Here is a 15,136-nt window from a genome sequence, read left to right on the forward strand (position 1 = left end):
ATTTTGTAGAGGGCGCATAAACCTGGCTGGTGAATTTTTAGCCGATGCAATCCAATGCCATTGCTTCACGTTTTGGTTTCTTGTAACGCCGAGTTGAACATTGTTACAAACGTGGCTAATATGTTGATGTTTATGTATAATTTCTCCAAATGACCCGTAAGTATCAACACGTGGCGCTTTGGATGTGCAGTGGCGTTGATATTGAGTGTACATTTCTTATATCGTTAAATCATAACACGCACGGTGTGCGCATAACACATGGTTACCAATGGTCGATGTGTAACCAACCATGCAACTGTGTTCGGATTTTGGACGTGCGTGCATTTGTAGTACTGATGTTTAGCTGCAGTGTTTCCTGGGGTGCTACATCGTGCACCATACGCGAAATAACACTCTATCCCTGTTAATCGTGCACTGTCAAGGCAAACTAATCGGTGCATGGGCCCGCCAAACAAGTTTTTACCTTGAAATCTTACCTGTATAAAATTATCCAAGGTACATCGTAATCCGTGTTTAAGTATGCTAACGCTCTTAATATTTTAGCACCAAGCATGGATGAGCCATCGAAAGCCAAAGCCCACAGGGCACCTCGCAGTGGGAGGAAGGCAGAAAAAAAGGATAAAAAGCCAGAACAAGAGTTGACAGCCAAACAAAGAAATCCAAAGGCATTTGCTGTTCAGTCCATTCAGAAGGCTGAAAGAAGATTTCGGAGGTAAGAAGAGAGTCACGCATGAGGAACCATATTTTTATCTGGCTGATACGTTTCTGTATTCACAAGGACCCAAGATATTCAAGAAAAGCGACATCACATTCCACTGGTAGACAGAACTCCTATAGAGCCTCCACCCTACATAGTGGCCATTGTGGGACCTCCAAAAGTTGGAAAAACGACATTGATTCAATGCCTCATTAAGAACTTCACGCGGCAGTTTGTCAGTACCATCAATGGGCCTATTACCATTGTCTCAGGTACAGTAATTAAACTCCATATTTAATTTAGTAATGATAGGTATTCCATATGATCAATAGTTTTCTTGCAAAAGAGTGGGATGAAGAGTTTTGATCACAGAGAATGACTTACGTAAGACACACTCCTACTCAAATTTTGCAGGAAAGAAAAGAAGAATCACATTGATAGAATGCAACAACGATATTAACTGCATGATAGACATCTCCAAAGTTGCAGATCTGGTAAGAAAAGGCTATTTGATTGATATAAAGTTATTGCCGAAGTCATAATGCATGTATAGGCTTTATTCAGATGATGTCATCCGCAGGAGAGCTCCACTGTCGCCAGCAGATTTGCTGCCATAATGTAGACCCGTAGGTCGACTGTCCAGGCCTTCACCCACATCGCATTCACCATATATTTGGTGTTTCAAAGTTACCGTGCCGTGTGAATGTTATTTGTACCACAATCCAGGTGGCTGCCATGTTTCCAGCATTAATAGCACATGGCAGTGAACAAAAACCGGAACCAAACTTCGAGGGACCTACATCACGGTGGCGATTTCGCCTTTTCCAAGCTAGTGCGCTCTGGAGGGGTGACGTCGGTGAATAAACTCTATGGAAGAAAGCATGACTAGTCAGTCATACACAGAAAATGTGTATGCTTTAAAAGACTGTATCCCATATGCAAAGCGGAGGACACTTATAATTATCTGCATGACAGCTGTGGAAAAGGCTGCTATATTCACAAAATTGCTATGAGCAAAAATACAGGGTCAGGGCATGATACATTTACAAAACTAAAGATGATAAAGAAGTTTGACAAAAGTGAACATTACAAAAAAAAAAAAAACAGCCCTTTACTACTGGAAGCAATGCCTCGGTAATATCTGCTTCAAACAACATGTGCGGCATTGATGACAGCATGCTTAACGTCATGAAGCCTGTGTGGTAAACAGAATATCTACTGAAATCCTTTTGTTGCAGGTGTTACTGCTGGTTGATGCCAGTTTTGGCTTCGAGATGGAGACATTTGAGTTCCTGAACATCTGCCAAGTTAACGGCTTTCCCCGGATCATGGGTGTCTTAACGCACCTCGATGTCTTCAAAAATGCAAAGACACTGCGGCAAACGAAGAAGCAGATGAAGCATCGTTTTTGGACCGAGATATATCAGGTAAACATTGGTCATGAGCATCTGACTACTCTGCCTACAGAGTCCTTTCAAATATGCTATTGTTTTTAGGGTGCAAAGCTGTTCTACCTGTCAGGCCTAATCAGGGGCGAGTATCTCAAGCAAGAAGTGCACAACCTCGGTCGCTTCATTTCCGTCATGAAATTCCGTCCACTTCAGTGGAGAACTACCCATCCTTACCTTATGATAGACAGGTAATGTACAACATGTTGGAATTCCACTCATTTTCGTTTCACTTTTTGTTTTTTTATGCATGTTGCGAGTAAATCTCTCTCTCTCTCTTTTTTTTTTCTTCTTCTTTGTCTTCTCCTTTTTTTTGCCACTCACAGGATGGAAGACGTCACAGATCCCGAATTGTGTCGAGCAAATCCCAAGTGCGACCGCAAGGTCTGCTTTTACGGGTATTCGCGGGGAGCGAATTTCAAGAACAACAACGCAATTCACATACCGGGCTGTGGAGATTTTGGGATCCATGACATCACGATTCTGCCAGACCCGTGCCCGCTGCCAGACAAAGAAAAGAGGCGCTCGCTGAACGAGAAAGAACGCCTCCTGTATGCCCCGATGTCGGGCGTGGGAGGAGTGGTCTTCGACAAGGATGCCGTCTACATTGACCTTCGAGGTAGTCACTCTCACACTGAGGCCCGCCAAGTAAGTAAACGGTCCGTGCAGAGTACGGTAAACAGTAAACGCGAGTTCCGTAAATAAGAATTGGATTAATTTGAAAAATTGGAATACAGTACAATTCCGTTAATTTGAACTCGAAGGGGACTGAAGAAGATGTGTTCGCATAAGGCGCAGTTTGAGCTAATGGAAGCTGCTCTGAATGAACCCCAACAACACCGAATATCCTCTGGATGTACGAATAATGTCGTAACGGATTCGTACGTCCTATGGATATTTGAGGGATATCCATCGGACGTACAAATTTATTAGGACATTATTCGTACATCCAGAGGATATTCGATGTCGTTGGGGAAGGCCTCACGCTGTGGCAGTGCTTGCCGGCTGCATCGGAGGCGCGTCATGGCTCGTTCGTCCTTGCCGCATGTTCGCAGCCACGCGATGCAGGAAGTAGAAGAGGCTCATTCTTATTCCAAAATATTTATTTACAAGCAAGCGTCAAAACATCTCAGTGCTGAAAACAATCTGTTATAATCGCATTCACATTTTTCGTTTCTTCAGCTGCGACACAAACAATATCCTGCACGACATTGAACACATCCCCGCGGGCGCGAATCCCGCAGACACAATCCGGAAAATATTGGCCATCATCCACGGCCAGGGCCGGTGCTAGGGGTGTGCGGAGCCTGTTTCGCACAATTAAGTGCATACTTGATATTCAAAAAAAGGTCGAGGGCTTCGTGTGCGGGGCTTAACGCGGTCACCTTACTCCCCCTTGATATGTTTGCAAAACCAAAGAAAGCCTACAAAACGTGTTTCATTACGAGGTTTCACTTTCTCTGCATTTATCTCTCCAACACTGCAACGTCACAGAAAAAAAAAGTGACATTGATGGTGTGGCATTTATGTGTGCAAGGAGTCCAAAGGTGTACACCACAAAATGGGGCACTGTAAACAATGAGAATTAACCGAGGCAGGCTACAAACACGGATGGCACAAACACATACCTACGCCTCCAACGCCCAAGGATCAATTAAATCAAATGACTCAGGAAATCAAGATGGTCTAGGTTAAGGGTCTTGGTGTCAGCACCTTTTTCCGGAGTTGTTTGATTTCACAAAATGGGGGCTTTTGTGTAAGGTTTTTTTCTGCAGAGAGTGCAAAATATGCAACCTTACAAGCTACAGGATATATATATATATATACACTATATAATGGAACTATATAATGGATGTATTTACACCATAAACTCCACATTTCTTGAAAATGGTCTACATATGCTGAACATGTTTTAGGATGATAGTGAAAATGTTGATCACATGTTGCAGTCAATCATGGTTCACTGCAGGTTCTAATCAAATGTTTTCTTACTTTCTTTTAGGATGACGGTGAAAACGTCGATCAGATGTTGCAGTCAATCATGCAAGCCAAGAACACCATAGACACCAAGCTGCAAGCGAGCAAGTTTGCACTTTTCTCCAATACAAAGCCGCTAGCAGCTGAAGACATTATTTAGTGAGTTAATGTTTGGTTATCTCCGTAATCATATCAAATGAGCAGTGATTTAATTGCGCTTGTTTTTACGCGACAGTGAGGAGCAGGCTGCTGAAGAGAAGCCAGCCGAGCGAGTTCGCCGGCCAGCATTTTCGGTCAGGCATGCGGAAGCCATATCAGGTGACTCTGGTCTGTCAGGATCCGATAGCGAAGATGACGCAGATGAACTCTGTGATGACTTAGACGCTGAGGGAAACCTTGAAGATAATGACAAGGACTCAGAGGTGAAATTATTTGTCATAAATGCTCCTATTCTACACACTGGTACCACAGTAAGGACTATCCTTGACTGATAGATTTTGTTAAATAGAGGGTCTGGATAACCAATGCATGCAAATGCATTGACTTCTAAAGGAGCCCGTTATGGGCAACCTTTCCTTTCTTTTTCTTTAGAAACATAACCCCCCCCCCCCCTATTATGGGCAGCAAAAATACTTTTTTTTTATATGGAGGGATGTTCTAGATTGGCTTTTGTTATTGTTTACGTAGATGGTCTAAGGTATAAACCAGAAATTTGTTCATACTGAATGCAGGATGAAGAAGAAGGGGAAGATGAGGAGACAGACACAGTACCAAAGAAAAAAGTTCGATTTCATGCTTCTGGTGGTGCAGATGTCTCCGAAAGTGAAGTGGACAAGCTGATCAATGGGAATGCCTTCCTTGAAGACACTACATCCGTTGCTGACAATGATGATGATGATGATGATGATACTGGTATGTCCTGGTTGCAATGAACAACATAGAGGGAAGCTAGAAGAATTGTAGGGTGTGCACAGTACACTAGTAAAGCTTCAAATCTGCTGAAGTTTTGTGTATGACATACTTCTTGCCTCATGTAGGTCGTGAAAAGTGGAGGCAGAACATGAAAGAAAGGGCAGCCCTGGAATACTTTGCTCGTTCACGAAAAGTAGGAAACCTGCAACACATGATCTATAATCAAGGTAAGTCTTACGACTTGTAAGCCAAAGGCTGTAAGGCTTGTAAGGCAAAGTAATCAGATGGAGTACAGTTGGGATCACATTCTAAAAACCCAAGGCTATATAACACAGAGGAACCAACAGTGGAAATATGCTGTAACCACTGAACTCACATTCACCAATTTCAGTTCATTGACAGTTTCATTGACGATAGTATATGAATTTTGGAAAGCTTCTTTCTGATGAGCAGAGTCGACAATATCTTTATTATAGACAGTAAACTAGGGGCCTGGGATATTTGTTGGGGCACACCAGACATGGCACATGAAATTTATGACATATTACTGTCAGTGTCTAGAACTTGCTCATGACATGCAGTGTAATGACTTACGCAGATGAAGTGCCCAAAGATATAAGTTTGAGAATGAACTTTTCTTTGGGTCTGTTTTCAATACGGACACTCAAAAAATTCTGAAAAATAGGAACAAACATTGAAGTTGTCTAACCCCATTCTAAAATTTCAGTTGAGGAATTTGAAGAACATTTGCCAGAAGACGACGAGTTGATAGGGGAGTTGTTCCGCAAAGCTCGCAAACAGGAGACTCACTTGGCACAGAAAAGGGCTTGCGATGGTGTGGACAGTTCTCGACATGTTGTCATCGACGATGATGCTTATGTAACAGACGATCAGGTTAGCGGTTTTTATCTGGTTTCATCGGTTTATTATGTGGAATGCACAGCCCCTATGTACACTACAGGTTTTCCCGGCGATTTTAATCCATGTGCCAGCTAGATTAATCCACGTGCCATGCAAACTTTATGGGGCATGGATTAATTTAGCTGGCACTTGGATTAAAATCGCCGGGAAAACCTGTAGTAATTTAGAAAACTTTGTTTGGGTGTCCCACATGTCTTTATCTAAGTGTGTCCTTAAACATACCTGGATAACCAGCAAACTCTCTATGTTTACTTCATCTCTGCTGCCTTTTTAAGCATATTGTTGTCTTGCACAGATAAAGGATGCCATCAAGGACTGTTTTGTAACTGGGAAGTGGGACGAATCTGAGGATGCAAAGACACTCTTAGAAAATGATGGTAAGCAATTTGTGCTGTTTTAGGTGGTGTGACAGTTTAAAGACAGTGTTCATTATAATCCCCTCTGGTACAGAAGAGCTGTACGATGACTTTGAAGACCTTGAAGCGAAAACAGACGATGTGCCAGAAAAGGAGGAATCGGACGAGGCAGAGTCACACGACGAAGCAACCGAAGGTATGACTGCTTAACGTGTGGTGCGGAATGGGATCTGCCACTAATATTTGCTTCTCAGAAGATGCAGAGGGCCGCTCAAAGAAGCTCAGTCGTGAGGATCATGAAAAGCAGGCGGAAGCCAAAAGGATGGAACGTAAACGAAAGCTGAAAGAAGCATTTGACTCGCAGTATGATAAAGAAGATGAGAAGACGTATTACGATGAGCTGAAAGAAGAGCTAGGCCAGCAGTCAAAGGCAAGAAATTGCATCAGTTAAAGAAGCATAATGAATGAGTAATGGCTGTTTTACAGCATCAGTTGTTTGCTATACTTGCTTCTTGCTCACACCATGGCCCCTTTGCAGTGAAACTAAAACTGAACCATGTTAGGGGTTGCTGTTTTGATTGGTTGGCATGTGCTCCTTGTTATTACGTTTGTAGCATGTTGCTTCATCTTGTTATGCTGTGTGTAGTTATAGTGATTGCATTAATTTAGAGTAAATTGAGGATATCGGAAATTTGCATTCCATTTTGATCACTGGAATGTGATCAGTACAGTGTCATAGGAAATATGATTTTCACGATATGCTTTTATGTACTAATTTCACATTCTAGCATTGAATAATATTGGTTTGCAGTCTGTCGGACATTTACTTTGATTGGTATTTTCATCAGTGCTATAGGCCAGTATATTTTATTTGTGCAAGTACTAGTGAGGTGTCCTTTTGGCTCTTAACTACAGGTTGTCGTTACTTCCGCAGATTAATCAATCGGAATTTGAGAGCCTAGATGACGAACATCGAGTACAGTTCGAAGGCTATCGCCCAGGACTGTATCTACGTGTGGAACTGCATAACATGCCATGTGAGCTTGTAACAAACTTTGATGGAACATATCCTGTTATCTTGGGTGGACTTCTGGCCGGGGAGAGCAGGCTGGGGTATTGTCAGGTATGTAGTGCAACATTATTGTCATGTGTGTCATAGTATTATTCTCATTAGCATGTGAAGATGTGTACACTGCACGTGTGATATGTATTGTTGCAGCTTGCACACAATCTAAGAAAAAGTGTGCATTGATCCATTAGTCTATGCAAGGCACTTACTTGTGGGGCAGGATGGGGCAGGGTAAAAGGGTGAAGATGGAGTCAGCCGTCAGTGACGGACCCCATGACCCTTGCTATCTGCCTAACTCGATAGATTCACAAATACGACAGTTGGAAAACACAGAGACATTTTACGGAACACTCGTGGATGATACATACAATGAATGACCGAGAAGATAACCATTACCTAGCAGTTTGGGCATTTAAGGGCCGAATGAGGTAATACAAGGATCCAAATTCATATGCGATGACGTTAAGACAGATGATCATTAAACGTTTGTATTTGTTGCTACTCCGGCTGCCGCGCCTTCATTATTTCAAGGGTCTGGCGGAAGAAGACGTCTTGGAGTGGAGCCACGGCCCGTCCACCTTATCCTTCCACACTTGGTGACCCAGGACATTCCATTTTTCATTCCCACCTCACATACTGTAATAAGCTGAGTGTTGCGTTACCCTCCAGTCGTCTGACAGAGATCCAGTACTCAAGTTTTTTTTTTTTTTTTTCAGTAGTAATTTACCTGATAGCTTCGCTGATGTTCACAGTATTGGTTGCATGCAACATAGTTAGCACCTTGTTTTTGTGGTTGTTTTTTCTATTCCCAAACTTAGCGATGCTTAAGATCCATGCTTAAAATGGACACATAGGTAATGTCAGAGTTGGGCAAATGCTCTTGTGTTGCGTCCCACATAGTAAACGCTTCCGTCGAAGGTTGTAATATCAGCCTTGAACAGACCTTCGCCTAAGGAGGGACAAAACATAACCCAAAAACGTGGCACCATACAGGGGAATATGGTACATACACAGCACACCAATATGGTGGTGTAAGAAGAAGGTGACAACACAACCATGCTCTTTGTTCATTGTGCCATGCAACTAGTAATGCATACCAACCAATATATGGTGTGACATGTATAATATGTTCTGTTTGGTACTACTTGAATACTTTGAGTGCCACTTGAATTTTTGAATCTTCTTGGCCACCTTTTGTCTTATATAACTTAAACTGGCATATAACATCAGGTACGGATGAAGAAGCACAGGTGGTACAGCAAGATCCTCAAGAGTAACGACCCCCTTATCATGTCTCTGGGTTGGAGGCGTTTCCAGACCATGCCTGTGTACTGCACTCAGGATCATAATGCTCGTAACCGCTTCCTCAAGTACACTCCACAACATTTGCACTGCCATGCCACATTCTGGGGTAAGGGGTCATTGAACATCTACAATGCAGCACAGTGCAGCATAGAGGAACTTGAAGGCTTGTAATCAGCTGTGTTCCTTTGCTAGGTCCAGTTACACCACAGGGCACAGGATTTGTGGCAGTGCAACAAGTTCATGAACAAACAGTGAGTTGCTTGGCACTATCTGTTCGACTAGCTTTTGGTGAAAGAACTGCGCTTATTTACTCTTGTATAGGACACACATTTTTTACTCAAAAGCATAGCACTGTTGAAGGGGGGGGAGTGTTCGGTATGTGGGAGGGGGGGAATTTGAACCCAACACTTAAGGTACACTTAACCCTGGAATTATTTCATGATATCTGCCCCGGAATCAAACGCTGCGGTCCTCCCACACCAATTCGTGGTTGAAATTTAAATTCAAATTCAAAATATTTTATATCAACACTTGCATCAAGAAACGCTTTAGATCATCACTCCGGTGCCAGGAACTCATTCTCATTGACTGCGAGCGGCTGTGCAATAGGAGTGGCCTTGTGAGTGTGATTCTTGAAACGATCAGGCCATGCTACTAAAGTCAAGGTGTGTTTAGGTAATGTGCAGGGAACAGAAAAGTACCAGAATTTTAGTGCTCAAGTTTGGTGTACGTCCATTATGCAAGTAGATGCGGTAGGGTAGTACAGAAAACTTAGTAGTCTGATACTCTAGCTTGTAAGTGAGCCTAAATAATCATTGCCTTGTCGCCAGGTTGCACAGTTATAACATGCACAAAACAAACATTTTCTTTTCTTCAGACAGTGATGCTTTTTTCGTTTTGCAGGCCAACTTTCGCATTGCTGCCACCGGTGTTGTTCTTGACTTGGATAAGTCCACCCAGATAGTAAAGAAGCTGAAGCTAATCGGGAACCCATTCAAGATTTACAGAAAGACAGCCTTTATCAAGGTAACAAAGAGAAATGTAAATGTATAAGCTAATGTGTACAACTATTAACACCGGCACTGTATGCCTTTTAGCCTTGTTCCTGACTTGTCCATGTAATGCTTTATTTACCATGAGCGATAGTCCTAAATAACCTACTCATGCCACCTTAATGGTGATGGCTCCTTTTAATTTCTTATTTATTATTCTGCATAATGGGTGAAAACCATTACAATAATTAAGCAATGGTGTGTGCAATGATTGGATGGCAGAATTATGAACCCTTGGTCATGTTCTTCCAGGGCCTGCATGCATTAATTGTGACACATCCGTTCCCTTTTATGTGTTACGTAGGTGTGTAGTCTAAATTTAGTATGTTGAAGTCTCAATTGGTTTCATTTTTATTTAGTTAGCTCATTAATTTATTCATATTTATTTAACATATATGTACTTGATTTGGAGCTGACTTAGGGTGACGGGGATATATGTAGTGGTTTAAGAAAAAAAAACTGAATTCTAACTGACTTGCCTACTAAGAAAGGACCAGAATGGTGTATACATCCACACCCTTTTAGAGTGTTATATATTGGAAATGTGGCTTCAGTACTGTGTTTTACTTACAGGACATGTTTACTAGTACCATTGAAGTGACTAAGTTTGAAGGTGCTGCTCTGAGAACAGTGAGTGGGATTCGGGGCCAGATCAAGAAAGCAGTAAAAGTGAGTACATTTAGACATACCAAATTGTTCTCTAGCTGGCAATGTAGTGATGCTTGTTGTATTACCTTTCAGGCTCCACCTGGTGCATTCAGAGCCACATTTGAAGACAAAATATTACTGAGCGGTGAGGCTCTCTCGCAATCATCTTTAAAGGCTTCCCTGTGTTCTTGCGAAGAGCAATGGGCTATGTGGATGGGTGTCCTGTTGTTACGTTGGTGTGCAGCTGGAAATACATAACTATCCTGCACCACTCATAGCAATAAAATATTATCCAGGGTGCAAAGTAGAGGTGTGCGAATATTCGAGTTATCGAATTCGAATCGAATATCAATCACTCGAAGTATTCGATTCGCTAATCCAATATCTAACATTTGGCTTTCCTAATAATTGATAATTCATCGAATATCAACGACACCACCCCGAAAGTGGGCATCACCTCATGCTTTCCTGCATGAGGTGAAGCCTGCTTCACGAAATCGCTAGTCCTGCAGGACTAACACAACACAGGCAGACCGTTGTTGCTTTGCATGAGATAATGTTAACCCAAGTTAATTGTGTATACTTCTCCAAAGGGTGCGGTGTCCCTCCCACGTGCACTTGAGCAGTGCCGGCAGGGAATTTTGATTTGATGTCTGGGAGGTTGCCTTGAAAAAGTTGAGGCCCTTAGATAATGCCTGTAGCCCAGGAACAAAATGGGTGTGTTAAAGACATCCCTTACATTCAAAATTTCAGCAATGAAACGTCCATAGGTGAGACTCATGAACTTAAGCAAAGAAGCTAAAGGATGCTTATGGCAAAGCTGAGGCAGGACGCCAGTTTGTTTGTTTCACAAGTGACCTGTGGATGTTCAGAAACTATCACAGCCTCATCTGCGTTACATGCCATTACATGGCATCAAATATTGGAATCAAGATAATTGCCCCAGTGAGTGTAGTCTCAGCTGAAAAGCTGGAAACACAATCATGTAAAATTGAAGAGTACATGCTTAATTCCCATTGAAGATTTAAAGGTCTCACTTGTATCAGTTAATGGCAGAAAAATTACACTAAAGCCATGGACTACAAATTGCAAACTGTTAGTGCAAAACACACTTATTGTAAAATGTGCACGAATATTGATTCAGTATTCTGCATTTTTTCAATTCATTCGATATTCGATTCGACTTGAAATGTTCGAATTCGCACACCCCTAGTGCAGAGTCATAAATTTGGCAACTGTCCTTTAGCAGGCAACCACTAACTCCAAAGGCATTAAGTGGGATTCTCTTTCAGACCTGGTATTTTTGAGAGCATGGACTGAGGTAGAAGTGAAGCGCTTCTTTGTGACTGTGACTACGCTTCTTCTGTCCGGCGATGAAAAGATGAAATGGCAGGGAATGAAGACCGTGGGGCAGCTCAGGGCTGAACGAGGACTTCATGCACCTGTCCAGACAGATTCCATCTACAAGGTACAGTACTTGCAACTAACATTTGAAGCAAAGTTTTGTAATGTCAGATTCCGATAGCATGCCCTGCTCCACGTACGAGGTGACACTGCAAAGCGAATTGATTGTTTCTTTTGTAGAGGGCGGAAAGAAAAGAGTTCTACTTCAAGCCACTTGTGATTCCCAAAGAACTACAGAAGTCTTTGCCCTACAAGGACAAGCCCAAAGTGAAATCAGTAACTGAGGGAGGCAACGCAATGCAGAGAGTTGCTGTTGTGCTCGATGGGCAGGAAAAGGAGGTAAGAGAAGGAAATGGAAAGGGAAAAAAGGAAATAGTTTGATTGCTAGTGCCTTCACCACTTGCAAAGATGTGCGGTTGACCTCTAATCGTTAGTTGCTATGTCGACAGTGCCCTAGCCTCTGTTGCTAAGAGTATAGTAGATTTCACTGATTATGTGACGGCAGTTTGTCCATTCTGAAGGACATACATTTTATGCAAAAACACGAAATGTGGAAACTCTGACAGGATGGCACACAAACTCACAATTTTTTTCCACCTTCACATTTTTTGTTTCTTTTTCTGCCCCTAAGGGCCAGTGCTGATTATAAAACTTCTTGTCAGAATACAGTGCTGGCATCATTTTTAGCAAATACATTGTACACAAAATTAGCTATTAGCAGAACAGACTGTATGTCATTTACTCTGAAATGATTGCAGTAACTATTGGACGTCTTCATTTGGTTTGAAAGCAAAAACCTTAAGTTTAGGTACACACTAACCACCCGTTTCCTTCGTCACAGAGGATAAACCTGGTGAATAAGATGAAGGTCATCTACGAGGACAAACACAAGAAGATAAAGGACAAGATGATCCAGAGGGTAAAGGAGCACCGCAAAGAGATGAAAAAATCTGAGATGAGACAGCTCAGGCGGCAGAAGGAACTCAAAAAGAGGATATGCTCAGTGCTGAGCAAGATGGACAAGAAGAAGAAACCAAGGTCTTGATCATCTACACTGTGCATAGGCCACCGTAATTTCACATTTTTAAAGCATCATGATGCGTAAGTGCATTGTACAGAAGGCCTGTTCTTTCAAAGCTGTGTCTTCATGGACATCAATGTAATTCTCTCTCTGCTGCTTGGTTCAGCTGCTTGTTGAGTACATGACATGTACTTTGTGACATGTACTACGTGCAAAAACATTCAAATGCCACAGCGTGCCAACCTTTGTCATCCTCATGCAGTTTTGTGCAGTACAGATCCCTTTCATGAGTGTATAATCGTGGTAGAAGTCTCTAAATGAGGAAGTCCCAGATGTTATGGCAGCGGTTGCGTTCCAAATACACAATGATAATTTGCAGACATATTCACCACATTTGAAGCAAAGCCATCTAATATCTTGGCACTGTACGGGGGGAAACGGGGGAAGATGTAGCGCTGCAGTTTGAGGTGTTCAAAACAAATGATGCTGCCACCAGAGCATTTCCTGCACTGGTATTACAAAAATATCAAGCACTGTACGAACGACACAAAATAATGAAATAAAATGAATGCTACAGTGGTATCCAGCATGTACAAAATTCTGATTTTCAATAGTGTGAACTCTTCAACAACTTACCTCTGCTAGTAATATGTCTATGAATATAAAAAAGAAAAATACGTAATTTTTTTTTAACCTATGGAGACATGCGAGATAGAAGCCAAGCAGTTTGGGTACAGTTTTGGTTTGACATTTGAACTTCTCTTCAGTAGGCTATAATTTGTAAGTTCTGTCTGTTGTGAATAACTAGTAACTAGTGTTTCATATGGGCCGTTTACAAGATGGCTCTAAAATGATGTAAAAAGAAAAGGTGTGATAGTGGAAAATAGCTGAACTGATTGCTGTCTAGCAGATTTGCATGCTCATCGTAGTTGGGAAACAGAAAAAAATTTTGTCATTGCTGCTTGAAGACAATTTGGGTCCAGTTGGGGTGGTTTTCTACTGCATAAAAATTTACATTTGTAAATTTTTTAAGGTACTTGTGGTATCATCTGTGAAAAACGTTCACAAATAAGGAACAGCTGTATTTGCCTGACAGCATGGTACATACTCTCAATGATTTCACCTGCATGGATTCTGTTGTGCATATGGATTGCTTTGTTGAAGGTGGGATACTGATCCATCCATGTTGATGACATCACGTTCAGCTTGGGATTTTCTTTACTAGTTCCCTCCCAGTGCTCAAATAAAGAGAGACTCATATCGTAGTGACTGCACAAATAATCATGTGAAGTTGTATGTGTGCTTGGCTCTTCTCTCAGTATAATTAAGCCTTTCAAAAAGATTGCTTTTTGAAAGGCTTGTTTGTGTTCACTTCATTGCCTCTGCACATTTGTTCAGTATGTGTGGCAAATCACTGATGCAGCCCCGACCCTCAATAGCTTTGCTTTGTATACATCTGTGCCATGCAGACATTTAATTTATGAGTCAGTCTATAAGCTTCTTTTTGGTATGCTGAGCCATTCTTTATTGTATTCTATGCAATTTAAACATTCTAAATGGGTTGCCATGCTTTTTAATCATCTTGCAGAAAGGCACACACATGGGTTGTTTTTTGGTGATAATGAATTTAGGCTATCCAATGCTCTATGCTGGAGACCCTTTTTAGAGTACTACACGCAGTAGACCTCGGATTCACACAGGTGTGCTTGACCAGCTGGAACTGTTTGTGGAGCAAGGAGCACAGTTGACGTTCTGTACTAAATCAACTTGAATCATATAGGGTAATCAGAAGTGGTGGAACTCACAAGGCATGCTACACTGGAAGAATATGTACACGATAAGACCGCCTCAATGACACATAAGAAAATGTGGTGTGGTGGGAGAGAGAGGAGATGGAATTAGAACGGACGGTTTCTGTGGAGCACATGCATTTAGTTACGCTACCTCTATGTCTTCTTTGTTGGTATGGCGTCCGCAGATGCATCTGCGCGTCAGCAGGATGTTCTCAGGAAGAGAGAGAACATCCTATCCTATGCTTTATTATACAGGGTGTTCATTTTTATTTGTTACATAATTTTTATTTAAAAATCAGCAGAGCAAAATTGATGCCGTTTTTGCAGTTGCGTTATATGGCCAGGCGAACATTCCCTGGAAGAAAGTGTCTAACTGCATGATCACTATAATTACCTAAAATTCATTAATTAGGCCTTTAATTAGGGGATTTTGCGCAAAAGCGAGATAACAGAACGGGAGATATTCCTCGCCGAAAGACATGCCACGTTTAAAAACCCCTGAAACGCGCATGTGTGTTGAAATATCCGTAGCT

General features: G+C 41.9%; 1 protein-coding gene across 2 annotated transcripts; it reads left to right on the forward strand.

Annotated features, from left to right (window-relative positions):
* Positions 1-32: 32 nt before the first annotated feature.
* Positions 33-14,094, forward strand: LOC135368520 (ribosome biogenesis protein BMS1 homolog). Of its 2 annotated transcripts, none has more exons than XM_064601873.1 (24): positions 33-156; positions 544-712; positions 779-969; positions 1,112-1,191; positions 1,936-2,124; positions 2,194-2,336; positions 2,472-2,793; positions 4,148-4,281; positions 4,358-4,544; positions 4,854-5,034; positions 5,160-5,261; positions 5,762-5,928; positions 6,251-6,332; positions 6,409-6,507; positions 6,566-6,741; positions 7,246-7,434; positions 8,611-8,791; positions 8,878-8,936; positions 9,589-9,711; positions 10,311-10,406; positions 10,479-10,530; positions 11,678-11,853; positions 11,970-12,128; positions 12,631-14,094. In XM_064601873.1, the coding sequence occupies exons 1-24, from the start codon at positions 150-152 to the stop codon at positions 12,832-12,834; spliced, it is 3,468 nt and encodes a 1,155-aa protein (XP_064457943.1). In that variant the 5' UTR covers positions 33-149; the 3' UTR covers positions 12,835-14,094. The 2 variants fall into 2 exon arrangements, with proteins under 2 accessions (XP_064457943.1, XP_064457942.1); XM_064601872.1 differs by having other exon boundaries at positions 34-156; positions 6,406-6,507.
* Positions 14,095-15,136: the final 1,042 nt, after the last annotated feature.

This window comes from Ornithodoros turicata, chromosome 9 (assembly GCF_037126465.1).
Source record: "Ornithodoros turicata isolate Travis chromosome 9, ASM3712646v1, whole genome shotgun sequence".
NCBI lineage: Eukaryota > Metazoa > Arthropoda > Arachnida > Ixodida > Argasidae > Ornithodoros > Ornithodoros turicata.